The sequence below is a fragment of the Corvus kubaryi genome, unplaced genomic scaffold (genome assembly GCF_017639235.1).
Source record: "Corvus kubaryi isolate FWS band 111438036 unplaced genomic scaffold, C.kubaryi_AGA036_p1.0 71, whole genome shotgun sequence".
Lineage (NCBI taxonomy): Eukaryota > Metazoa > Chordata > Aves > Passeriformes > Corvidae > Corvus > Corvus kubaryi.
This window is the reverse complement of record NW_024582059.1, coordinates 2,821,292-2,849,157: the sequence shown is the minus strand read 5'-3', so window position 1 is coordinate 2,849,157 and position 27,866 is coordinate 2,821,292. Positions and strand designations below refer to the sequence as shown.

The 27,866-nt window shown below is 39.7% G+C and overlaps 2 protein-coding genes across 4 annotated transcripts in view; both read right to left on the bottom strand.

Annotated features, from left to right (window-relative positions):
• Window positions 1-1,521: 1,521 nt before the first annotated feature.
• On the bottom strand, window positions 1,522-15,665 carry LOC121674866 (cytochrome P450 2U1). Its single transcript, XM_042049644.1, has 5 exons — window positions 15,148-15,665; window positions 9,500-10,132; window positions 6,069-6,230; window positions 4,937-5,104; window positions 1,522-4,517 (listed from the first exon to the last, which is right to left on the bottom strand). The coding sequence occupies exons 1-5, from the start codon at window positions 15,584-15,586 to the stop codon at window positions 4,339-4,341; spliced, it is 1,581 nt and encodes a 526-aa protein (XP_041905578.1). The 5' UTR covers window positions 15,587-15,665; the 3' UTR covers window positions 1,522-4,338.
• Window positions 15,666-16,582: 917 nt separating this feature from the next.
• The window catches only part of SGMS2 (sphingomyelin synthase 2), a 45,132-nt gene continuing 33,848 nt past the window's right edge, over window positions 16,583-27,866 (bottom strand). For all 3 annotated transcript variants that reach the window (XM_042049671.1, XM_042049669.1, XM_042049670.1), the window contains exon 6: window positions 16,583-27,498. In XM_042049671.1, the coding sequence (XP_041905605.1) occupies window positions 27,295-27,498 (204 nt within the window). In that variant the 3' untranslated portion in view covers window positions 16,583-27,294. The remainder of the gene's footprint in view (window positions 27,499-27,866) is intronic.

Sequence of the window (27,866 nt, the reverse complement as noted above, 5' to 3'; positions counted from 1 at the left end):
AATGCCACATCCAGGCTTTCCTTAAACACCTTCAGTGACGGTAACTCCACCACCTCCCTGGGCAGCCCCTTCCAATGTCAATGTCAAATCACCTTCTCTGTGAGGAGTTCAACCTAAACTTCTCCTGATACAGCTTAAGATTCTGTCCTCTCATCCTGTCACTGGCTGTCTGGGAGAAGAGGCCGACCCCACCTGGCTACACCCTCCTGTCAGGGAGCTGTAGGGAGTGGTAAGGTCTCCCCTGAGCCTCCCTTCCTCCAGGCTGAACACCCCCAGCTCCCTCAGGCTCTCCTCGCAGGACTTGTGCTCCAGACCCTTCCCCAGCCTCTTTGCCCTTCTCTGGATACTCTCTAGCACCACGATGTTCTTTCTGTTCACATCATTAGAAGCTCTCTCTCCACAACAAATGTTTCTTGACTAGAAGAGGACGTTATTTCCAGTCTAGCACAAGATATATAATAAAACAACAACAACAAAAATTCTTCTGTTACAAACGCTAACAGCTGAATCATATCAGATGCAGACTGCCCTGATTTTCCATCTAATTTGTTTATCACCAGAAAGACCTGCACTTCAAGTCAGCAACAGCAGCAGCTGACAACACAGCAATTACTACTTGAGTTAGCATCAGGGTAAACATTAAGCAGCTTGTTTTATTCAAATAAAGTAAGTGTTGTATTCTCATATCTCTGCACTTTGTACCACAAACCTACCTCAAAAAAATTCACTTGGATTAGGCAGGAGCAGGAAGTGGCTGTGGAAACAGCTTTACCCAGAGACTCACCCTTACTGAACTTTGTGTATACAAATGACAGCTGAGTGGTAATTAATTAATTTTCCTAAAAAAAAAAAAAAACCAAAACCACAAAAAACCAAACAAACCCAAAAAAAATAAACAAAACCAGCAGTATGCCAAGTAACCTGCAACCTGAAGCCAGGGCATAAGACACAAGATTTCCACCTACAGCTGTTGCTCCCGAGTGCCCAGCTCCTGGTTAACACCAATGTTGATACCCATCTCTTCCCCAAAAGCACTTCAGTTGACTCCTGCTCAGCCCACCCCCTTCCATGAGGAAGAATCTCCTGCTTTCCCCTGAGGCCTCTCGGAGGTTCTTTGCCCTCTACTTCAGGCTCCCCCTGGGCACCCCTTTCCCCCTCTGCCCTCCACTTCCCTCTACGCCAGGAGTCCAAAAAATACTACACCTCAACTTCTGCCCAAGATTTTCTTTCCTGCAGACTGCACATCTCCTGCTGACAATTCATATGCTCTTTATCTTCCTGATCTCTACCCTTTCCTCTTCTTTTATTCTGGGTAACTGTTTTTAAAACATAATCTATCATTTGATCATAACATGCCTGGCAGTGTTATTTTCCTAATTTCACTTTATTTCCCCACCTCCTTCCTCCTCATCCAAAGCATTTTTAACATTTTCTTGCTCAAAAGCTTTTTCTGCAAGATGTAAGATGCCAAACATCACAAGTTCAGTAAGTGGAACTCATTGAAATGACTACGCAAAGCTGTGAAACACTCACTTGGGAATTACTTTATTCAAAATAAAAACACATTGAAGCAAAGTAATTTTAGAAATAAAGTTAGTTATTTACAGCATTCAGAAACAGTCACTCACTTACATGGACATATATTTTTCAACAAGGAATTTGAGATGCTTCCTCTGCTAAAAAAAGACAGGGGGAGGATACATTTACAAATACAAACCAAATCTGCTACCGCTTTACAGTTTGCCAAAGATGGCAACACACTTTGAAAACCACAGAGATTTTGTTGCCTTTATGCTATTGTTTAGCTATTTTTATGGTATCCTGTGAAAATTTCAGTGCACCTGGAAGGTATGAAAGGCAGGTCTTTATTGTCATTTCCAACAGCATCCTGTATTCTAGCAGACCTTGACATGGTTAGAACTTCTCACCAGTAATTTCAGCTTGTCGCACGATGCAGCATTTGATTACAGGTATCACCAAAAAACACATTCTCAAAGTAGTTTTTGTAGAAGGCTAATTTTTAAAGGATAGTTTTCAAAGGTGACATTTTAAACTAAACTCAGCAGGCAAAACAAGCACTAATATGTACAGTTTCACATACCAAGGGATTATGTGAATAGCATCTTCTTTGGAATCTGTAAAAAAATACTAAAGTGCTTTTCAAATGTGTCCTCATTGATTAAAAGGACAGGTATTTTGTACAAGTCATCAGTTGCACACCAACATCATTATGTTGTTTAAGGAGGCATTTCAACAGAAAGATAAATATTATCAGCACTTAATTTTAGCTTCTCAATTAAGCATAATTTTAGGATTTCCAGACAAAAATCCTAACCCTATAGAATGTACTTCTTCATTGGAAAATACAAAATTAAATTAAAGAAAGTGCTTAGTTCTCCAGTACTGTGACGTTTCAGAGCAAGTTCACTAGCATTGGTATCAAACTCAACTTTATATTGTACTAATTTTTCAAAAATTTCATACCAAAAAACCCCAAACCCATAAGCCTATACAGTCCAAAGCTAACCTATCTAAGAACTGAAAGTTCTCACACAAAGAGTGGGAGAACAACCAAATACATAATTCTGAAATTAAGGCACTCTGTTATTCAAAACAGGTAACAGAAAACCTTAATTTAAATGCAAAATAACTATCTTACAGTCTTTGTTAGGCACTACCTGGATTTTAAAACTTCAAGGTTAAAAGTGACAAAACCAGACATTAAAGCTGAAAAGTTGTCTCTTCTTTCACAATTTAGGTTTAGTTTCTGCTATGGAATACCCAATTCTAAATGACATTCAAATTCACATTCCAGTCTTGTAAACTTGACATTAGCAGGGCTCCTGGTATTCTCTAGATCTCCAGTGAGGGGAAAAAACATCTTTAGAAGAGTATGTAAGAACTTAATTTATGTGATATGAAATTCTGATAGATCAAAAGGAGTGCAAAGAGATTTAAGAATGATTAAGAACATCCATTTAAAGGTTAATTGTTACATATTCCCCCCAAAAGATCTCTTTCCATGTTTGAAATACAAGGCAAGACTGAATGCCCTGCTCTGAAACAATTTACATGAGGTTTCCTTGGCAGCTGGTTTGACAGTGGTTACCAGCACTAAGATTCTGCATGTGAAAAGAGTAAGGTACTGATACACTAATACTATATGAACTACAGATATTTTTACTCTATAGGGAAGATAACAGAGAGAGCCATTATATTCAAACCTCAAGTTTGTCAGCTTCCTTCTGTTCATGGTAAATGTGTAAGGCCTTCACCTGTACTGCTGGAGTGACGCCGTATTTGAAGACTCCAGTTCCCAAAGCCAGAGGTTGTGGCAGTACTGTCCACACTGCCTGTGGATGAAAAACCTGAGTGCAAGCCTTGACTTCAGGACTACACATGTAGCGTTGTCCCCAGTGAGCAGCTGCTGGCCTCGTCCAGCCTGCAGCCACTGCTGCCATGAGGGAAACACTGAATGCCAAGAGGCAGCACAGATGTCTTGAATATGTTTGGCACCAGAGAGAACAAACTTCTGCTGTTTCTTGTTAGAGAATTCCACTCTAGTTTATATTCTGAGATAAAACATCTGCATCCAGATACTGCATACTCATTTCCTATTGAGAATATGGCATATCCAAGGATTCATTTGGCCTTAAATCCTGGGTTTTCAGAGTTGGTACCTGCTTTTTTATAGTGAGCCCTGAATGTCAAGGATGCTTGGATCCAGGAATCCAGACTGATTTGATCCAACCTAGTACACCTATGAGTTACTCGCAAAAAAGAACCCTCCAAGGTTAAAAGTAATGTCATTCATTAATTTCCAAAAAGTATATGTAATTATTTAAGCTCAGTTACAATGTTTCTTTACACAGAAAATGCTAACAATCTCTCATTCATTAATACTCTTAATATTACATGATGTGCTTCATTCCTTTGGTAAATGAAATGTTTATGTGCTGCTTTCACGATTTTTTACAATTACCATTTGCTAGATATAAATGTTATAAATGTATATTGTTATAAATGTAACAAATGTTTTGGACCATTCTTTCAAATCAACATTTGACTAACTGATAGTAATAGACAAAGCTTAAGCCCACCAAGTTTTAATATCAAATTAAAAACTATGCTGTCAGTTCATTTGTGGAATGCAACAGTTGACAAAAAAAATCTTCTCTTTCCAGAAGTCTAAATGGATCATTCTCACTGGCTAGGAAAGCCTACGCAGTTGGGGTTTTTTTCTGGAAAGAAAGTAACAAAATGAGCTAGAAATAAAAAAAAAAAGAGCTGCATTTTAAAAGTGCAGTATTTCTGTGCTTAATCTTTGTTGACGTCGCATCATTTCTTCAAAGCTATTATGTTGAATGGACATGGAGCTAAAGTTAGACCAAACCTTCCCTCCATGGATGGTTTTGCAGCATTTTCAGGGTACAGAAAGGTAAAACTTTGCATTAGACTTGCAAAAATCAAGAACAGCTCCATTTTTGCCAACTGCTCTCCCATGCACACACGTTTACCTACAGAACAGTTAGAAGAGATGTATTACTGGCTTTATACAGTTGACCTGTTTGTTAACACATATGTAATTCCTGTGCTACCATAGTCCAAAACAGGCTCAAACTACTATTAAGCTATGAACTCTGAAGCTCTGGCCTCCTGCATTTGAGTCTAAGCTTTGCTCAGCTGTACTACTTCATATTAAGAGTATTTACATCCACAGCAAAAGCAGTATCAAAGGACAATTTATAATTTCTGTCTGGTGACTGGCTATTTAGGAACCCAAACCATTTTGCCAAGCCACCAACTGTGATAATAAATCTACTTCTGTAATTGGTCCTATGTGCAACTTTTACATCTCCTACCCCCAAGGCCCTATGCTTGAAACACCACCACCCACCCACCCACCCAACTAACGACTTCACATGGATTGTCTTACCCATTCCAAAAGGAATGAATGACTCTTTCTTTATTAGCTGGCCATTTTCATCCAGAAATCTTGATGGCTGAAATTCATCCGGCTTCTCCCAAATGTTAGGATCTCTGTGTACTGACCACAGGTTGGGCACAATCACACTCCCCTTAGGAATAGTATATCCCTGGAGCACTTTAAACAAAAGCAGAGACAGAGATGTGACAAGTTGCTAGAAGGAAACATGGGAAACATACCATTAAAAAGACAACTAGAAGATGTCACAAAAAAATTATATCGATCCCTAGCTGTGGGCTGCAAATCTAGCAAAAGCTTAAGGCAAAGGTGATCTCTGCTACCCTGCTTGAGTCAGAATCACGCTGGCCTGAGGAGCTGGAAAGACATCAAGTTACACCAACAGCTTCTGCAGAGAGAAAGAAGCAGCAATTGTCAGAAATGCACTCTGCAACATGTCAATGCAGTGACCCACTTTCCTCCTGCTCCTGTGCTGTCACAGAGCCCCACCACAGTCAAAGGATGGATTTTGAATTGTTGTCACACAAGGGTTTCAAAATGATTAGTTTCATTTCAGCTTGTTGCACCTCACTGTCCTGCAAAACAAAACATTTTAAAAAGCAGATCAATTCAGTAATGGGTTTAAAAGACAAGTATTGCTATTTCACACTGACTCTAGCCAATGCTCAGCAATATTTAGAAATCACATTGATGAATTGGAAGAGAATATTTCTTAATGTTTTCTGTACATGTGGAGATCAACGGTATAAGCCTTTAGCAAACCAACTACTCTAAAGTGATGTTGTCAGACCTCTGTGTCAGAATGCCAAAAACAACTCTGCTGTTTCAGGTACAAAGGTGGAGTCTCAGTTGCCAACTATGACTAAGCACATTAGTCAGTACCAGCTGACCCCCACAGAAGAAATCACTCAAGATTAGAAAAATCCTGCTGGATGTCAGGTCAGACATGCTTCTTACACAGAGGAGTATGTCAAGGCCACCTACTCCCTATACAGAGCATTTTACATATTTGTTTTACAGATATAATATGTAAATGAGATCTTCGTAAGTTATCACTAGCTGTCCCATCAGATCTGCATCCCCAGAGGAAATGGTGTAGTAACAAGTCTCTAGAAAAGCTTACCAGCAGTTTCTGAGGCCATTCGAGGAATTGAAAGGGGAACAACCGCAGTCATTCTCTGCACTTCCATAATGGTTGCCTCTGTGAAGGGCATTTGAGCCTTGTGAGCAAGAGAGGGGACTTTGTCACGTCCTAGCACTGCTTCGATTTCTGCATGAACCTTTTCTATTCAAAGGAAGCAAGGAAAATAAAGAAGTCAAAAGACATAATACACGAGAAGACATCATCTCAATTTCATCTGACTATGTTTGCTTCATTGTTTACAAAGATTTCTCAAAGATTACTTCAAGATGTCATTCCCAGTTGAAACAGCTATGCCAACACTAGCCTTAGGAACAGACTCAGTTAAGATAAAAATGACCAAGCACAATCTTGACAACTGTCAAGAGTAAAGGTACTGAAATGACAGACATTGCTAGCCCTTTAGTATTGGAGAAGTACAGGAAAAGTCCTGCTACTACTCCAGATGTATTCATAATCTTACTGCGGCAGTTTACCTACATAGTAATTTGAATGATGAAAACATCAAGCTTTCTGCTCTGCAATTAAAAACTTCAACAGTAAGAGAACTGCATGCAGTGTGTGCCTGAGTGTCAGGTGATGGGAAAGTTTTTCACGCAGCTGCTTTAGATACTTCATTCTGGAGCAGGAATTCTGGTGCTGTTACTGCAAGCATTGAAGCTATTTAACTCATTCTTGCCATCTCCTACTTTCTATTTACAGAACCTAAACTCAGCTACGTCCCATTTACCCCAAAGACAGCAGCAGATGCTCCTTTCCCACAAAGTCCTTCTGCAAAGTCAGAAATGTTCATGAGCTTATCTACTTTCTCATTCATAGAAAGCAAAAAATACCAAACTATTTACTTGCCCCTTTCACTTCACTGAAGGCTCAGCATGCAAGTAATTCTCTTCATAGAAGTTTCCAAATTTCAGGATTTGCTTCACCTATGTATATACAGGATGATGTGCCTTTTCTTGCAGGTAACTTGCAATCTGGCTACACCACAAAAGACAATCTTGAAAGAGGAGACCTTGGAACTAACCTTTAATCAAAAATAATAAAAGTCAGTTTTCATTTTCTACCCTTTATATCCTGCATGCGTTGTGGTTGTCCTGCTTGCCTTTTCCAACCAAGCAGCTGATACTCTGAGTTTTCGGTCTTTTCTCCTCTTAGCAGTGATACAAGATTAAATAAAAGCTCAATGAAAAAAACTGTCCCCACTTCCCGAGCAGCATCCACAAGTGCTTCCTGAACTGTGTCTAACGAGCCGCTGCTGCCACCTACTGGGTTTGCCAGAAGAAAAGCTCATGCATTAGGAACATTATAAAATACAAAAAATACAGCAAGGGATGTGCTGACAGCATGGCTCTCCAGTACCTTCTTTGTGGAGGTTTGCTACTTTTATTAGGGAGATACTATAGCCCTATATTCAGGCATGCATGTCCACAGTAATCTAAACAAATAAATAAAGTTTTCAATAGATAACAAAAAATGAAAAAATTAAGCTGTCTCATGCTGAATGTCACACCAATGCTTTAACCCGAACGACTCATTTCTATATGCTATAATAGAACTGTACAGAGAACTATGCAGAGGAACTATACAGAGAGCAGCCAAACTGCTGCTCACATTACCAGCCGCAAAATGTAAACTTCAGCAGTCTCTGCAACAGCATGTTATTTGAACTGCTCCACTACTTTTCACATATTTAAAAATCTCACACATCTTCAGAAGCCAAGGACCAAAACAAAGTCAGGGAACAGAACAAACTAAATACGTGCCATGACTTCACCATATTGTCCATACACATCACTCTCTATTTCCCTGTAAAAAGCAAAACTATTTTATAAAGAGAAAAGACTTTTTTTTTCCTCTGATAGCCCTTAGTTTGCCTTTCCATGTCTGCAAGCAACTTTTGCTACTTCTAAAAGATAGATGATTCAGGTATTTTCTCTAGGGAGGAAATACATTTAAGAGAAATGTATTACTAGAAATAAACAAAAAAGAGGCCCATACGTAACTCCAAGGTAATCAGGATGTAAGGAATGGGATACTAAAGGTGATACACTCTGGACTACTGAGCATATTTAGATTACTTGACAAGAGCCACAACATAAGGAAAGGGGAAATCAGACAGAGGTAATGAAACTGTTAAGAGGTCAGCAGAAAAGTGAAAACTGACCAGCACATACACATACAGTACCAGGCAGAAGAAAAAGAGGTTAAAAAACCACAAAACTCTTCTAGATTCCATTTGTTATCTAATCCATGTAACTGCGTATCAAGTCAAGCAGTGATAACACACAACATCAAAACCAGAAGAATAAGCCTATGCAATAAAAGTTTACTTTACATTTGTCCCCAGTGAACTCTCTCTCCCATGTACAGTACTGGTGCCCTGTTTTGCAATCTTTTGTCAACAGTTTGGTTGACTTTGTGCAATAAACCATGATCTTGACCTATTTAAAGAGATTTTTCCAGGCAGATCCAACTGAGTAGATGAGACTACTCAGGGTCATGTCCCACTTAGCTTTGAACCAAAGACAGAGATTCTGTTAACTCTCAGGGCAATCTGTGTCACTCCTTTGCCATGTTCACAGGGCAATTTGTTTTCCGAGTATCTGATTGGAATTTTCTTGTTGTCTCCACTGCTTCCCTTCCCTCCACTGCACACCTCAGGGGAGACTGCCTCCATCTTCTTAGCATCTTTTGATCAGATAGTTGTAGACAGCATAAGGTTTCCCCTCAGTCATCCTTCCCTAACACTGAACAAGACCATTTTGTTCTGCCTCTGTTTTGTGGCCACATGTTCCATGTGTCTTCCCCCCCTGCCCCTCATCATGTCCCTCATCATCAGCAACCTACCCAACTACCATGACCACTCAAGACTGATGGGGAGAGGCCCTCTAATGACACTGGCAGATGGTGCTGTGCATTTGTGCAAGTCCAGTTTGCTTAAGCTGTCTCTGATTTGATCTTCCTCTACAATAGGTAGTGTTTCACTTCCCCAGACTCTGTCACTAGACTCAAGAACCTCCCTGCTCAGGGAGGCATAAAAGCAGACCTTACCACTCCGGTCTTCACACATCTTATATCACTACTATATGCCTGGAATGCCACAACTGCCAAAGTTTTTCAAACGTGCTAAAGTTTTTCTGGAACTGCTTGGGAAAGATAAAATTGCCCAAAGACAGAAGAAATTCACAGATTAAAGGGCCATTTAGCACTTAATATATAACACTAACCTAGAAACCATGCTAGCACAGCAGGATAGAAGATGTCTGATTACACACCAGCCTTCAAATTATACGTACACACAAACCATTGGCACTCCAAATGATTTCTTCACTGCCACTGTTTGCTTCTGTTTCTGAGAATCCATCTGGAGCTTTACAGTCTGGAATAAATCACCTAGAATAAAATAATCTTACCTTGTACTTCAGGGTAAAGAGACATGTAGAGCAGGCACCACAGCAACGTGTTGGAAGTAGTATCTGTGCCTGCGATGAAGAGGTCACCAATGATAAAAAACAGATAATCATCATTAAAACTGCTCTCCTTGTTGTTCTTCTCCTCTTCCGCATGGATGAAGTACATATCAATGAAGTCCCTGGGATTTGCTGCATCCAGTGTATCCCTGTGCTGGGCAATTATTCTCTTCAGAAAAGCAGTAATATCTAACTCAGTTTGCCGAAGCTCCCGGAAAGGCCCAAAGGGAAGGTAGTAGAGCCAAGGGAAGATGTTGACCAGGATCATGTAGCTGTTCATGCTCAGCTCCAGGGCGCGGGCCATGTTCTTCAGCATCGTCTTGAACTCATCATCTTCGTAGTTAAAACGCTTGCCAAAGGCCATGGAACAGATAACATTGGACACTGCATTGCGAATGATTGGGAAGGGATTAAATGAATCCTTTCCATGCTTCAGCATTTCCTCCTTTATAAAGTTCAGCTCCTCAATGATTTTAGGCTCTAAGCTGTGTCTCCCTACTCCAAAATGACGCAGTGTTGAGAGAGAGAATTTCCTCTGTTGCTTCCAGACAGGGCCATAAGGTGCAAAAATAACACCTGAAAGGAAAAGGGAGAGTCTGAAACCAAAATGCCCAGTTTCCAACAAGAAATAGACAGGCCTGCAACCCAAGAGCCAGAAGAGAGGGAAATGGTAACAGCAAATCTCCCCCAAGCACTTGGCTAGGAGCTAAAGGAAGAACACAAGGTTCTTTATAATAGCTTTTGGAAACACTGTCTCTCCTTTTCCTAATCAGTGAAATGAATATCCAAGTTACATCACTAGTTCATTACACTTTGCAAGACACAAATAGATCGAGAAGAGGGAAATGTTAGTCTGGGACATATGTTAGATATAGCCTTTTCTCCTCCACATCCTGAGACATGAACTCCTTCAGCAAGGCACAACAGAAGACATTAAAACACAAACTGATTTGCATTTTTTTCCCCTTCATGTTATACAAACTTCTCAATACTTTTTTCATGTGTTTCTATTACAAGCGAGCTTTTTCTTTATAATAAAAATACAGGATACTCACACTGGGAGAAATACACTGTGAGAAAACTGGGAAGGTGAAGACAGGTTCAGAGACACTTGGCAAAAACCTGCTTGATTTGCATCCCAACAGTTTTGATGGCCCTAGGCAATTGCTCTGCATAATTGTGTCATTATGAAACACCGTTTAAATTAAATCCCTATTACTCACTTACAAACAGAAACATCTCTTTTGTTGAATCAAAAGACCACACCAAAGACACCACAGGGTAACAAATACACAACCTGCTATTTCTAATGTACTCCATGGTTAACCTGAGAAAGTTTAGTCATCAAACATGACCTAGTTCTGGATTTGTTCTTCTAGTAAAGTGACACTACATTGTTTTTTTTCTGAAAATAAAAAGTTACTTTATAAAAGCAACATCAATTCTTCTGTCAACTGCAAATCTTAATGTTGAATTTAAAAGGAGAAATGGCCATAAGAAAACAGAAGTAGTACGTAAGTACTGGAAGATGCACCATGTTTCAATATTTAACATTACCTACATTTCTATTACAAGTTAATGTTCCTAGCCCCTAATGCTAAAAGAACACAACACATGACCTAGCTTCAAACATCTTAAACAAGAACATTAGGAAGAGTCAAGACAAGCCCAGAATCAGCTGAATTTCATCTTCTCTACATGAAGACATTCCTTAGACAATCTATTCAAACCCCCACTTCCTGGTCCTTCAAAAACAGAACCAAAAACTTTCCAGATTTCCTCTCTCAACTGTTTCCTGTTAGCACTGGTGTCCTCAAGTAGGTTAAGTGAAAAAACAGGTGTATTTAAGGCTGAATTTGCCCATGAACCAACTTGAGTTTCCAGGGTTTGTAGCTGGGTTGTGAAAGAAACATGGATTTCTTGGAACAAAACCATTTCTATCCCTAAACAAATATTTCCAAAACACGCTATGCATCCACAACCTCTTCCCTTTTTTGTTGTTAGGAAAATGAGGTTTAGGATCCAAATACTTTCATAAAGAAAACAGACCTATTGTCTTGAAGGTAAAAGAGACTCCCCTAGCCCCACAGAAAAGCTAACACCAACAACACACCTCCCCCCACCCAGTGAGCCTCTCCAGCAGCCCTGCAGAGAGCGTGGGTGTTTTCTGATGTCCCCAAGCCCCAAACTGCTGCACAATACTAATAACTGATTTGTAAACTGGGAAAGAATAACACAGGAGAGAGATTAAGGAGGAAGAAGAGCATAGAGATAGAGTAACATAGGTAAGAGAAGAAAGCAAACTCTCAACTGCATCACTACCAAGCTATAATAATGGAACAGTCCTTTGCTGATTTCAGAGAAAATCTGCCTGCCCTAAAAGGTCACGTTAGTCAGCACAGACATCTCTACTTTTAAACCACCCCCCCCCAAACAACAAAAAAAACCTCCCCTGCAAACAAACTAAAGCAAAGCAAAACAAACAAACAAAACCAACAAAAAACCCAGAAGGAAATACAATAATAAATTCTCAAGCAACAATAACCAGGACTTCATGCTCACTATAGGGGCCTAATTTCTACGAGCTGATAATGAAACCCTTTCAATACAACCAACAAACTCACATAACCAGAGAGTTCATTTTATTCCTCATTTTAGATGGAAAAGATTAAAATCCTTACAAGACACACATTCTGGCAAAGGCTTACTTCCTCTCCTCCCTCTCCCCCCGTTTTTTACTGCTAGCTCTAGTGTTGCTACAATACTGGGAACATTGACAAATACAGCAGTCATGACACTTAATAACATTCAACTTCTGTATTGTCAGACATCCACATCTGGATATGCACAGGGCAGGGCTATACAGGCAGACAACCACACAGACTCCATCTACTCTGCAGAGTCAGTCTTTGTTGCCTTTCGTAGCTATAGAATACAAAAAACTAAAAATACTAAAACCAAACCACAGAAATCTCTTTTCTCTCCTCAGTCTACTATTTCTCTTCCTGCAGACATATGTGCAGAAGACTTCAATTAAGAATTGACCTCTACCTTCTCTCTTAAGTTCTTATGGCTCTTTTTATCCAGCCAAGAAGGCCTCCCTCCTTTGCTAATCAAGTTGCTGAAATGTAGTATTTGCCATTTCTGATACTTCTACCTGCTCTCCCCCAGGCACAATTATTTTATTTGCATCTTATACGCAATAGAGCCACAAAGCTCAGATAAGCCCCTCTCTTTTCTACCCCATACCTGGCAGGGCAGCTCAGGCTAAAGACAAAACTACATCAGCAAATGTAGCTTACAAGAAAATAGCTCTGTAAGCTCGTATCACTTAGCTCACTTACAGAACGAAGGAACCCAAAGAACCCAAAGACATGTAGGAACCCAAAATGGACACTAAACCTCCCAGAGCTGTAGCACCCAAATTGTGGGTGGTAGATCCGAAGTTACACCTCATCCTGCTTTTACTGTTCCCTTTCCTAGTACATACTAACACAACTGTCACTGTCCTGACCTGCAGCAATGCCTCACCCATGAACTCCTGAAACTATGCTCAGGAGGCTCCCAAACCAATCTTAAGAGGCCTCCAGTTTGAGTGCTGTAACCCATCTACCTCCTTCATGAACCACACACGAAAAAAGCAACACTCATTAGCACAAACGCAGCATCGCAGAGGTTCAGTCATCTCCTCATGCCACCACTAAACCCAAGCCAGCACCTGACAGCATCTGTAACTTCCACTGGCTTTTGGAGAACCAGCCTGCGGGGGCGGTGGCCCTCCACTGCCCATATTCACCGACTCTTCCCTTTGTGCACTCAGAGCACACCATCTCTGAGGTGCACTCTACAGTACTCCTGCATCTGTGGCAATTCAGCATGCTGCACCAGCTAACACAAGCACTACAGAACAGCTAGGGATGTTTTATGGACAACTGGGCAGAGCACAGCTATGGTGACTTTCCAGATAAAACCAAACCAAGAAGCAACACAGTGTCCCTGCCACAGCGCAACACAGACAGGCACCGTCCATGGGCTTGGTTGCAGCACGCTCTGGCTGTGGACAACACGCTCCTGGTACTTTCAGCTCTCCTGGAGCACCCACTGGTGGAAGCCGCCAACTGCCTGGGCTACTCTGCTTCACCATATTCAAAAAAGTCTGACAGAGAACAAGAAACAGATGAAATTCATGGCATTTAAGGAAAAAGAAATCTGCCATGAGCCTGAACATGAGGTTTTACAGCACTGCTAAAATTATCTAACTCCTCTACCCCTTTCCTCCTCCAGTTCTTGCTAAAGTACTGTACCTAAAAATACACATGATAACAATGTGCCAGTAAGATCTGTCTTGGACCAATATCATTAAACCAAGATAATTCATCTTTTTTTTTTTTTTATTCTTTACACTGATTTCAGCAATGGTACCTGATAGCATTTTAATAAACATGACCTAGGTCCCTCACTTTCTTCTCCTCTTTACTAAAGCAATTCTGGTACAGGGAAAAAAAAAAAAAAAAGAAGACAAATGTTTCAGGTACTGAAAAAATAGATTTATCTAGCCTTAGAAAAAATATAAGTTTCACAACAAGCTAGCACACTAATAAGCCTTCTGTTACCTCCTAAACTGAAAAACACCTTCTAAACTGAAAAAGAGTGAGTAGATTTCCATAAACACTGAGATCCATAATGACTTAAGAACTAAACATGAAGAAATTCTACCTGCAGTATTGCAATCATGTGTTTAAACTCTTCATGCCTTTTTTTTTGGCAAAAGCTAGTAACTCTCCTTTGAACTCTTAAAAAAAAACAACAATAACCAAAAAAACCCCAAAACCAAATCCAAATATGCTCAGTAAGCTTTGACAAGCAGAATAACACATTCGCAAACATCACAGCAGCAGTAGTTTGCAAGCAGGCAGCCGGATCAAGCAGACCATGGCACCAAGTGCCATGTCTAGCCTTTCCTTAAACACCTCCAGGGATGCTGATTCCACCATCTCCCTGCGCAGTTCACTCCATCGTCAATCACCCTTTCTTTGAAGAAATTCCTCCTAATGCCCAACCTAAAATTCACCTGGGGCAGTTTAAGGCCATTTCCTCTCGTCCTATCGCTTGCTACCCAGGAGACCGACCCCCTCCTGGCTGCACCCCCTTTACAGGCAGTTGTAGAGAGCGAGAAGGTCTCCCCTGAGCCTCCTCTCCAACAGTCTAAACCACCCCAGCTCTCTCCGCCGCTCCTCAGTCCCTTTACTGTACACAGATCTAAAGGGATCAGGCATTTCAGCCACCCAAAGGTGCTCTGTGGCGCACAGTACAGCACCGCCAGCTTCACGGGGATGCTGCACGTCCACCTCGAGCCAGGGCGAGTTTCTCTCTGAGTGCTTTCTGTCAGCAGCAGGGCGAGGGACACAAGCGAGGAGCAAAAAGCAAGTAAATGGTTCAGTCCACAATTCGCGGGAGTTATTTATAAATTTCGGCAGAGCAGCCACGGTCCCGAGCAGCTCCCGCTCCGTATCGCTCCTAAGTATCACCGTGGACATCGCCGGGCGTGCGGCAGCTCCCGAGCGGGGCTCGGGGCGCCCCCGGGCGCTTACCCTTGTGGTGGGTGATCATGAGGACGATGGGCACAGAGGGCCGGTCGCTGAACACGTCCGCCTTCTGCACCAGCGCCTCCCGCACCGCCCCGAAGGTGTTGAGGATTATGATGGGGCGGTTGCCCACGAAGAGCCGGAAGACGCTGCCGTACAGCTTGGTGAGGCCGGTGAGGAAGACATGGGGCGAGAAGGCGGGGGAGAGCCGGTCGCCCTGCACCTCCACCGCCCACCTGCGCAGCAGCGGAGGCGGCAGAAGGGCGAAGGCGAAGTTGCCCACGAGCGGCCAGGGCGCGGGGCCCGGCGGCAGCCCCGACAGCTCCCGCGGCCGCCGCCGCAGCAGCCAGTAGCAGCCGAGCCAGCACAGGGCCACCAGCAGCAGCTCGGTGGCCGTGGGCGGCCGCAGCAGCCACGTCCAAGCTGCCGAGCTCGGCACCGCCATCTCCCAGGGCTGCGGGAACGGCGGCCTCGCCGCGCTACCGGCGCGTAGCGGTTTAAGATGGCGGGGGCGGGCGGGAGGCGAGGCCGGCGGCGCCCTGACCCCGGCCTGCCGGGCCTGGGGGCGGGGAGCGGGGCCACGCCCCGACACCGCCCCGCAACAGGGGACAGAGCCGAAGTTTATGGAGGATGAAAGATAAGCAAGTATGTCGAGCTCGTGCAAAAAAACCACCAAGAATAAAAAACGACAAAAAAGTGAGCACTCCCCTCCATCGCCCCCAGGACTTGCTTTGAAATGCTCCTTACGCAAACAGCTATTTTTTCAGCGGTTTAGAAGGGAAGGAAATACAGATGATCCTTCTTCCCCCTTCCCGAACACAAAAAACTGGCAGTTCGAGGTAATACACCGAAAGTCTCTGTTTTCGGACCCAAGGACGAACCTAGAACCATGTCCCAGCTCTAGGTTCCATAACTGCTTGGCAAATGCAGAACAGCACAGAGACACTTCGAAGAGGGCTACTTACATTTCAGAGGAAAAAGCCGTGCAGCTCTCCTCCTTTGCCCCAAATAAAAAAATAAAAACCCCCAAACACAAAACACACCCAAACACCTCAATCCCCCCGACCCACCCACAAGTGGTTTTGAGGGTAACTTTCCACACCCTATAGTACACACCTTAGTGCACTTTTTCCAGCTGATCAGCAATAAAAAATTTAGGCCCTACGAGAGGTAATTAGATGTTGAAAAACACCACTGTATGGTCTTCCCAATAATTTGCTGCAGCATCAGTGGGTTTAGTAAGTGCTCTTGCTATCCCCTTGGTAACAGAGAAGAGTATTCATGCTTTACCCACAATGCTCCTTCTTTAAAGTGATCCCCCAAAATAAAAAATGCACAGAATAAAGTGCTTATCCATTAAATAGGGTGGTGTTAAAAAATTATTTAAAAAAAATTATTATTTTAAAAAGTGGAACATTCAGTAAAGATACTGACAAGTTGCTCGTAAAATAGTGGCTGAACTGTATTAAAAACGTTTTATTGCAATTATACAGAAGTTACAGCAATTTCAGAAATACATAAAGCTTCAAATGGTCACGGTCAGTTTTCCTCTAAGCAATTAAGGCAACTGTCTCTTTAATCTAAACAGCAAACAGACATTTTCTCAGCCATGAATTAAACAAAAGAGAAAAACTAAGAACAGATTTAAACTGGCAGAACAGAATCCAGCTTTTATTTTGTCCATATTTGGCAGAAATTCAGTGGTTAATTACAATGTGCACCAATAAAATGCATCTATTAGAAAAAATATATAAAACCAGGTGAAAATTTAGCTGAACTAAAGACATTTTAAATCTGAGTCTCAAAAAAAAATTAAATTCTGTAGTGTGAAAATAAGAAGCTAAACTATTCAGCACAGCTGAAACACATTACTGTTTTTGCCTGTTTTCTTTGTACAAGAGTAATTTAGCCTCACTTCCTTCTCAGTCTAGTCAAGAGCTAGATTAAAAAAATGCCTTCCTTCCCTATGTATGCAGTTGAAATGTTGGTTTCAGTGGCATATAGCCAATTCTAGGGTGTCCAGAGATTAAATTCCACATAAAATGAGATTAATTAAAAAATTTTATCGAAATTAATGTGATAAAATGCAACTTTTGCTCTAAGATACCAGTACATAAGTGGATGTTTCAAATTAAAATAATAGTTGTTGCAACATTAAAATCAGTTTCTCCAATTTAAATTATAACCAAATAGCCTCTTTTTAAAGCATGAAATTAACAGCAAAATATATCCAAGTACTTTACTAATATTCTGCATACCCCAAAAAACTACATATACAAGTTTTAGCACTACAGTGCTTTCCATGGAAATTATTCCTCCTCAGTCCTAGCATCAGTGTAATAAAATGCACACTCCCTTTAATTCTGCACTTAACAAAAAACTCTATTGTCCCAAACTGAGGAATCAAAGCATTTGGGTACTCCACTTTTAACAGGTCAAAAACCAACTCTATGTAACAAGCAAACAAAAATCCCCACCAGAGAAGAGACTGGCATAAAAATAAGCATAAAAATAGAATAGTTCAAAGGAACTAATTTTTCTTTAAAGATAGCCAAGTTACAGAGTTAAGGCCCAAGCAGAAGCATTGAAAGTTTAATGAACACAGTAAACTCTTGAAAGCAACATAATATTCTTCTCTCAAAATTTATCTTAGTCTTTGAATCCTGTCAATGCTTAGGACTGTTGACTAGCTGTTCTCTGCAGCTGCTGACTTAGCACCCATTCTCTTCAAGTACGGGCTGTGGTTTTATATGCTTTATTTGAGCTTGCAGGCAACTTTTGGAGTTTTATTTCCACAGGCACTTCATTCATAAAAAACACTCTTCTTGTCAAAAGCACGTTGAAAATAGCTGAAAGTTCTGAGTTACAGAAACATGTTTCAGTACACTAGTGTAACACAGCAGATACTAAAGCTAAAAAAACCTACTTTTGGTCAAGTGCACATCACATGCTTGCAAAGGTTTTGTTTTTGCAGGGCATTGAAACATGCAGCCATTTGCCTCAGTATTTCCATAAATATTGCACTTTTTTTGTAAATGAAAAAAAATACAGTCCATTTTCTCTGAAGCATCTAGTAATCAAGATAGGAAAGTTATATTTCAATGTGGCTTAGGACTACTATGGATGACTTTGTTCAATCTTTGGCTTTTCCAAGTGTCCTACTCTTAAAGCAGGCACTGAGACAAGTAGGAAGACAATCCAGACTATTGTTACTAGACTATCCACCTTCACTCAAAAACCCCACCCAGCCCTGGTTTTATCCTAGATGGTGGGCTTGTTTCTGCCTTTAATTAAGTTACTCTAAACATGGAATATTCTTTGCACTGACACACAGGTTCCATCAAATAGATCTTAGAGAAGCCCGTTTATTTCTTGAAGTACTAGGTGCAAGTGATTGAAGAGAATTTATTCTAGCATATGAAGGACAGCAGCTTAGTGACCAAAGCCTCAGGGTGCAACCACTTCAGAGCAGACAAGTGTGTTGCAGTGTCACCAGTGTACCTGGACATGGCACCTGCTCCACACATTCACGTGTCTGGATGAATTAAGGGCATCATGCTCATTTAAGAGCCAGCTACAGCAGGACTGCCATACCTGTCACAGGCAGATACTTTCACAACTGCAAGCTGGGAAGGAAGGGGCCTTTAACAAGAACTAAAGGCTCGGTATTCTCTGTGGATAGGAAGTCCCAAAAATGCCTCTCTGCAAGATCTGGAAGTGCGCTGTCTTTCATTATCTACAATAAAATCATAACCAAAGACAGGAGGGAAGGCAACAATAGCTTCTGCAACAGAAGGCACAAGATAGTTTTTCATCTTAAGAAAAAGTTGCATGTGAAGCTTTCAAACAAAGCTAGAAAGTTACTTTGCTCTTTCACAATATAAACAGTCTAGTTTAAGGTTCTTTCATGTGTTTTTATCATGTCCTACTATGAACTGCCTTGAGAATTATGTTTTCACTTCTGTTCTTTAGATACAGTTACATGGTCATGTTCATCACAAGTTGTTTGAGTTTTTTTAAAGTGTCAGCATCTACACTGCATAATCAATGTCCTCCTAATACAGCTTTGTCCATTTCACATCCTTTCCTCATTCTACAAGCCTTCAACAGTGATGAAGCCAGAGAATGATTTTCTTTAAACTAGCCTGTCCCTTAATCCCACCTAGCACAATTCTTACATTTTAGACTGAGTTTCAGAAGATTAGCTATCCTGAAGTGTATGAAAACTTAGAATTGGACATGTAATTTAGAATACTATACACTCCTAATGTTTTCCTGCATTAAAATACCGTTTTTTGCAGTTTTTATATAAAACAGAAATAGAAAAGGGTTGTATTTATATAAAAAGCATTTGGAACAGGCTTAAAATGTAGAGAAATTTAGCTTTATTGAAAAGGTGTCATAACAGCTTTCCTTAGTGTTCATGTGTAATAAGAGAATACCAGCTCTTAACAGTATCTGAGATTATTAGCACCATAAATGGATAGAAGGTTTTTGATTTTTAAAGATCTGGGTGGTCATGTAGATAGTCCAACTGTATTCATTAGTACACAGGCTGACCATAAAAAATTTCAACTTGTATGTGCCAAGTAAACTACGTAGGACAATTTCTTTAACATGTTTTTACCAAATTCACAGTCAACAGTGAAGTGATCATGACAGACAGCACCTTTGAAGAGAAAAGCTACAAGATGCTCCCGTTATTGCTTTTTTTAAAGTACAGCTAGTGCAATAGCTGGTTTTGGTTTGGGTTTAACACAGTGAACAGATTGCAACACAAATCACAGCCTAGCTCTAGTATCTCTTGCACGTATACAGCACACCATAACACTCAGTTATCTAACAAAGTATCAGCTATAAAGTGTCATCCTGGAAGTTTTACAACATGAAAGCCAACTCTTGCTAATTGTGAACAATTCATATGAAATTTGCAGTTTGCAAAGATCAGCAGAAACTACAGCACCGAAGGTCTCTCAATTTGTTATTGTAGTCTGCTGCACAGTGTTTGCAGAACTGGATCCTAAAGCTACAGAACAATGCCATCTTACCAGCTTCTCATCATGCATGCATTACAGCATTCTTATTATTACCATGTAGGGTTCCTCAGCAGCCAACACCCTTTCTTGCCTAGTTCTTCCCCAGTTGAATATACAACTCCAACTGACATACAGAGCTATGGATACACAGGATCCAACCTAGGAGAAGTCATGCAAGAAAAGCTGTCAGCTGATAAGGATGAAACCATGTTGCAGCCAAAGTGAGGTCTTGTGCTGTTTTTGGGGAAGTCTTGAGAGTTCTCAAAGTCCTATGGAAAGCACAAGAATCACAGCCATCAAACTATTATTTCTGCTTTTACTTTCACGTTCCTTGGTACAAACTCTAACCTAAAAACCTAGCAGAACCTTTTTCACATCTCACACATGTTCTCCTGAATCACAAAAATAAACACAAACGAAAATGTGCTAAACGTTTAAGGAGCAAGAATTGATTCCTGAGGGGAAAAAATGTATGTCCTAGCACGTTAGGTTCTGAAACTAGGAGCAAGAATTGATTCCTGAGGGGAAAAAAAATGTATGTCCTAGCATGTTAGGTTCTGAAACTAGAAATTATTTTCAAGTACAAATTGTGCAAAGATGTGTCTGACAAGAATGCCTTTCGGCTTTAGGGTTAATTATGAGGCCTTTTCAAATGTTAATCCTACTCTTCCCGTACTGAGCCATTTAGAAAAGACAATTAGCAGGCGTAGTTAGACAGGAGTCCAAAGCAGCACAGGCTTCAGCATAAGCAGCATTTTGAATAGCAACAAACTGTAAAAAAAGTGGAATGCCAACCCAGTTTTACAGAAGTAACAAAGCACTGCTAAGTTCCTCAAAATGTAAGAGAGGTTGGAGTTTAACAGTATTGCTTAAGGCTTACACACAAAGACTTCAATGGTAGAGGTGAAAGTAAGCAGAGATAAATCTCCTCTTGATATTCTCAGCGCTCCAGCCATCTTCAAGGAAAAAAATAACAATTTAGAAAGCAAACAGGCCCACTCATCTTAAATGTGACTCTCACTCGAAGTAACACCCAATTGTATGTTCTGTTGAATTAGAAGGCACCTCTCTGACGACTGATTTTACAGAGATCTGCCTTTTCAGCCCCGTTTATAATTTTGGTTTGTAAGTGACCTTCACGTTTTAGGTATTGCCACCTTTAGTACTGCGCTGTCAGTCTGAAAGAAGCTCAAAAGGACAGGTAAAGATGGCTTACAGCTGTCTGTACTGTGTAAGTACAATGTGGTTTGCCTTCCTAGAGAAGCCACTGTGTACTGAATCCAGTATTGCTTATGCCACAGAGACCCCTCTCCACACACATGTGCCTGCATCATGCCTGGACCCCAACTGTTTGAGATGCTTTTATTTCAGACTCATTTCTGACCACCTTTTCTCTTAATTAAAAAGCAACCACCCCCCCCTCCCCCCAGTCATCTTCAAACATATTTCAGCAAAGATGCTTTGTGAAAATTGATCTCAACTGGCACAAAGGAGATTTTTCTTCAGTAATTCTTTGCAGTGTCACAAATGCTAACCTCCTAAAGACCATATTATGCTGAGAGAAAATGCAAGAGCTGACATTAATATTATTTAGGCACAGCTTGAAAGAAGAGTATTTCTCCTAGAAGAAACCCATGCACAGACACCTTAGGTACTGTATCCAAGGGATCTGCATTTTTCCCATTGACATTTACCAGAACTAAAACCAGTTATGTTTAACCATACAGACAGCAAGTAAAGGACAAAAACATTCACTCTTCATCTAGCAGAAGGACTGGGTCAACAACTACATAATCATTTGAAAAAGTGCTAACATTAACTATAATAGCATAATACAGCATCTTCTTTCAACTATAATACAGATAAGACTGTATGTAGGATGCAGCCAATATAATAATTCAAAAAGCCACACACTGCTCCTCCCAGTAAGAAGTGGTCTGCCCTCTCCTTCCACCTAGTTTGCATCTTAAAGGTTTGTACACAGCCAAGAGCCACAGAAAACAAACTGCTACCTATTGGCTAAACTCCAAGTCCTTTGCAATTAAAACATTTTCACTGAAAACAAGGCAAACCTCTGAGTTTTTAATCCCTGATTTACAGTAGAAGAGAAGGAATCCTCAACACCAGTATTTCAGACACACAGACCGCACAGTATCATTACTTCATATTTAAACATCATTCAGGCATTGAGTGTTTTGCTAGGAAAGATGAGTTCAGAACTGAAATATGCAATACATAAGCTACCTGTATCTAGCCTGACATTCTTACATGCTACTTTCTAGGTTAATAAGATTTAAACATATGGTTAAATCCATGGAAACTTAAGCCAGTTAGAAAAAAAGCTTCAGTATGTTTTAAGCATTGCAGCACTTGGTTACGTTTTAGAAACTATTAGTGACAGCTTGAAGTAACAACTTACAAAAAACTGCTAATAATATTTAAGTACTTTAATCCCCAAGCACCTCTCACTGAGCTGGGTTTTGTTTTTATATTGTAAGTTATGGATGAGAACCAGCACAGATACACAGCTGTACTGTTGAATGACGTGCTTAATACTGCTGCTTCCTTGTAAGTCTGGGGTTTTCTCTGCAGAACTGTTACACAAACAACTCAATTCTACATTTCTTAGAAGTTAGGTGTAGCTTTAGCTCAATTTTATATAAAATCATCTATTTCAGTGTTTTCATCTTCTTCCTTTTCCTTATAAATACTAGAAGAAGAGCCTTTGTCTCCATTCTGTTTCACAGCACTTCTCTTTGGATTCTAAGAAGCATCATAAAGTAGCACATGCAGGCTTACTTATAAGCAAAGTTACTTCACTGGCATGGTAGGATATTTTTCTCATGAGTACTTAAGCAGCAAAATTCATTTGAATGATGCCTAACAGGAATATTTACTTTTAAGATCCCTCTTCTCAGTAACTGAATTTAAGACATTGATTTTACAATGCCTGGAATAGAACACTTCAATACAGAAGTGTTCAATCTTATAGTATCACTCTAATTTTGTGTGCCCATATAAGAGTTCTAGGTAAATCCAAAACATGTATATTGTAAAAGTATCACAATGAGAATGGAGGTTTATAACTATTAGATCTGCCAGTAAGGAAAAATGGTTCCAGTTCATCTGACAGCTTGGACCCATTTTCAAAATTACCCCAGGAATCTTTAAGATTCAAGGTTTATGAGTTAAAAAAAAGAAAACAACCCCAAAACAAAACAAAAAAAAACCTCCAAAACCCCACTAACAAACAAAAAAAACCAACACAGAGCAATGGGAAAATTCATTTAAAGTTAATGGAAAGACTTCACCTTGCACTGAAGTTAATGGATCTGTTTCTAGAACAGTAAATCATACTTCACATCTACTGCAACAAGAAAAAGAATTTGGGTTAATACCAAACAATTTAGGATAAACTGTCTAGCCAGAGGCTGCTGATAGGAGAAAGCCAGAGATTGAACAGATTCCAATTTAAGAGCCTGGTAAATGGATTTGCAATAATCCAATTAAGAGAATGGTCTCTCATCTCTGTAAAAGACTTTCCAGTTCTGTCTCTGTTGCTGAGCTTTATTTCTCTATTACATGAAGGTAATGTGTTTTAACATAAGTATTTTTTTTTTTTAGTTTCCTTCTCTCCCAACTGTTTTTTTGAGGAGGGCAGCAAATACAGTAGTAGAGTTCATAGCAATGTTCAGCACAGTTATTTTTGCTACTACCCCACCTGTGGCGATCTTTCCAAGAAGAAAGCAATGAAAGATGACTAACATTTAGTACCATTTACATCCACATGGGAGTGCTAAGCACGTACCAAAAAAAGTGTCCATTTACTGTGCTTTCAAGTAGACATTCATCATTTCTGGCATTAGAAGTAGGCATCTGTAGCATGACCACTTAGCAGCACCCTTCTTTAAATGCTCAAATTAACATTTTTAAATCCAGATTTAAATGTACATTAGCCATTTTAAGAAAGCCCATCACCATTTAAGTCATACTGATAGGTCAGGTGTACAAGTGTAGTGCTTTTTTTAAGTGTCTGTAAAGTTCAACATGTACATGCTCTTCAGTAGAGAGGAGCACATTATAGTCACAGTAAAGGGGCAGCTCATGTGACATCTGTAAGAAATATTACTGTAACTAGGAAGAAATAATTAGTGACATCCTGCAAAAAATTGGGCATATACAGACCAAATAATATACTGATCTCTTGACTGTAAGCCTAAGCAAAAGTCCAAGTTTCTCCTTTTTACCTACTGCAATCTTTTGCCTCTTAGGATGAAACTATAAGCTTCATGGTATTTGTATACAATGATCACCAAGATCTTTAAATTAGTAAGTTTTATGTAGCAGTTTTGGTTTGTATTGGATAAACTACTAGAACAGTAAGAACTAGAATATACCATTACTTACCCATTTTATCACCTTACATGTAGGTCTAAAGAGTCTTCAAATACAGCTATACCATCCAAGTTTGTAAAAGCAATTAAAAGCTATTGAGAGCATAGAGAATTGGGGCTTTCTGCTAATTAAACACACACACCCCTTTGAGAGCTTTCATACAATGGATAAATATTAAGCAGTTAAGGGAGGACTGAGCCAGAAGAGGAATCAAGTATTTTGAGCTAGAGCTGCTACTTAAACTTTCCTTTTGTATTACAATGGGAATCTCTATCAAATTCAGCAGCAGAATGAAAGCTTACACAGCCCAACAAAAGCAGAGACTTTACTTAGTTCTATTTCATCACTTCCACATTTTTTTCTTTCAGAAACAGGAATAAATGTAAAAAACCCCAAACACCTCATCCTGAATGAGGAAAGCCTGCTTTGCAGATCTATTATAGAAATCCCACTGAGACACAGTGGTGGTTATGCAGATAATTAGATATCTAGGCTATCAAAATGTTTGTTTTTCAGCCACCAGATGAAAACCACTGCTTAAGCTCCTTAGGTAATGCTTTTCATCATGCGATTTTCAAGGCAGGGTGACCACTAATGAAATTCATTCGTAACTCCTAAAAGATAGTATTACTACAAGTGGCTTAACATGGCCATATTTAAGGTATCTCAAAGCTTAGGTTTTAGCTTAAAAAATTATGATCTATGAAGTAGTACTGATATAACAAGTATCTTGCGAGATTTACTGACTGGTGTTGAACAGATTAATTTATATGATTAAGGACTAAAAAATGTTTTGATACTGGCTTTTTAGCTGTTCAAGGTCTGCTAGAAGCAAGCAAATGAAAGCACAGATATGCCCATAAACACACAACTTCAGGGGCACATTATCAGAGTCTACTAAGCTTATTTTAAGTAACAAAACCAAACATTAGCAGAATTTCTTTCTTAGCTACGTTTTTCCAAGGATGTACTGAAAGGAACATTTTTTTATTGTATTATTTTGATAATGCACAAAAATATTTGAAACGCACATCAAAAATATTCTCATGTACAACTCAGAGCAATGATCCCCTTAACTGAAGAAAGATTATATTTGAGTACTCTGTATTTAATTTTAAAAAACAAGTTGTCATTATTTAAATTGCGTTCACACTTGTCACTCAGTTCAAGACATTCTTAAAATACGCACCATTTCCTTTATATTAGTATCACCTCAACACTTAATGCAGTTTTATCTTTTCATTAGGTTTTACTGATCATCTGAAAATAATATTAACTGCAGAAATTAATACAGAATATTAATAGCTAAACATGGTGTGCTGATTTTCTACTTTGCTTTCACAACAATACAAAAAACAAACCAACAAGAAACAGGTAGCTGTTAATCTATGGTTTTGTTACATGTTTACCCCATGGTAATATCCCACATTCTCAGCCAACTTGTTTAAATAGCCATTTTAGCTGGACTGAAGCCCTGGGTAAAAAAGGGAATCTACATGTGAGTTCTACCACAGTGTCATTTAATATGAAATTATTTTAGGTTGCAATTGAAGAAATGCTGCTGTTGTAGGTATTTCAACCTTAGCTTTTTTGTTTGGTTGTCTTTTTCAAAGTAAGTCACAGAAACATGTGTCCAGAGGTAAAAGAAAAAAAAAGAAATTCAATGAAGAACTATGGCTCCCAAGCAAGCCTGCTACATAGCTTCAGCAAAAGATTGCTACTAAAATTAAAATGTTTATTTTAAATGTAGCCTCATTTTGGACCTGGCCTTGCATTCCTCAAGCAGGTGAGAGCTGTAGAACTTTTGCCTGCATCAAGAACTTTATGATCACTCTTCCCAGTAAATAATTTTGTTTAAGGTGTGTGCTTTTGTGTATATATGCATCTATATACACTGACAGGCACTATATAGCTATATACACAAGGCCAGCTGCAATTCAAGATTGACATTGAAACTGTGTCCCTTATTAAAAATAAAATTCTAGGCTCCTTGAGCTCTGATGTTAGCAGCTATTTCTAAATTGCAAATTCATCAAGTAGCACAACTGTTTAAATATAAAATTACTAATAAAAATGTAAAAATTGGTATGTAGTAGAATACATGGGAGTTAATGGTGGTAAGTAGTATTTAAGAGTCATAAGATATCCAAACCCACAGTGTATAAAAAAGTCAGACTCGCTTCCAGCTGTACCAGTCACAAAGGCCTTACCTTCATTAGCAAGAATAATGCAACAAACCACTTCCCACAATTGTGTTATTTTTTTTATACACCTCAATACACCAGTATCATGCTTTTACATTTTAGGATGTTTTTGCCCTTACGCACTCCAGAGCTCTGAAGACGAGACTTTTGGGTGCTTCTGTGGATGAGTGAGAGTTAGTAATGGAAATGTTACTGTGGTCTTTGGCACCTCTATCTCATTAATAAAGCAAAGTCCTGCTCCATTTTTTCTTTAATAAAAAAATCCCATCAGTGGTGCATTTCATTAGCACTGAAGAGTAGAATAGGTCTGTACAGCCTCATGAGAGGAAAACATCTGAAATAGCAATATATGAATCTACAATTGTCTTTCCAATCAATTGCACAGAAGCTTGGTCCACTTCTTCAGTTACAGTCCTCTTAAGAACTTTGGTTACAGCATTGATGTTTTGGTAAAAAAAAAAAAAAAAAAAGAAAAATCAAAACCGAAAAAACCAGAGCAGATGCTTTCCTTCTTTTCTTCAGGTAGATTTTTCATTGTCCTCTCCTGTCTTCTGAACCCGTGAATACTTTTTACATGAAGATTTGAAGCAGCTGGGAGGCCAAGATATTGGCCAGGAAAAACTGCAAGGAACAGAGCCTTGAACATTCTTCTCAAAGAAATAAAATATGGGATACCACCATGCTCGAGAGAGAAAATTCGTCTGCGAAGACACCTTTAAAGTCTGTATTGGAACAAGCATGTAAAGAGGAAAAGGCAACTGTCAGTTTAAAGGCTTATAATCAATTACATTTGAATCAAGAAAACAGAAAAAATGCAATGCATTTGCATGCATTTCTGCAAAGACTGAGTACTTAGCCTAGAAAACACAGAATTTTCCATTGGAATAGTCCAAATGCATACTACAAACTCAGCATCTTTAACACAAAGGGCTGCTTTGTTGCTGTACAAAATTTGGGGCAACAAAGCACTCAAGTCTTTTTCAATATGAGTGCTTTCAGGCATGTTGTCTTTCCATTGATGACTAATAGTTGAGAATTAGATTAAATGGGCCTGAGAGCTATGCTGCTACTTCAATGTGTTGTTGAAACA

Coding starts and splice junctions, on each gene's coding strand:
- LOC121674866 (XM_042049644.1), bottom strand. CDS start 15,586: ATGGCGGTGCCGAGCTCGGCAGCTTGGACGTGGCTGCTGCGGCCGCCC. Junction 6,231..9,499: donor TCTTTACCCTGAAGTACAAG/GTAAGATTATTT, acceptor TCCTTTGAATAG/AAAAGGTTCATGCAGAAATC. Junction 4,518..4,936: donor ATTCATTCCTTTTGGAATGG/GTAAGACAATCC, acceptor ACTGTTCTGTAG/GTAAACGTGTGTGCATGGGA.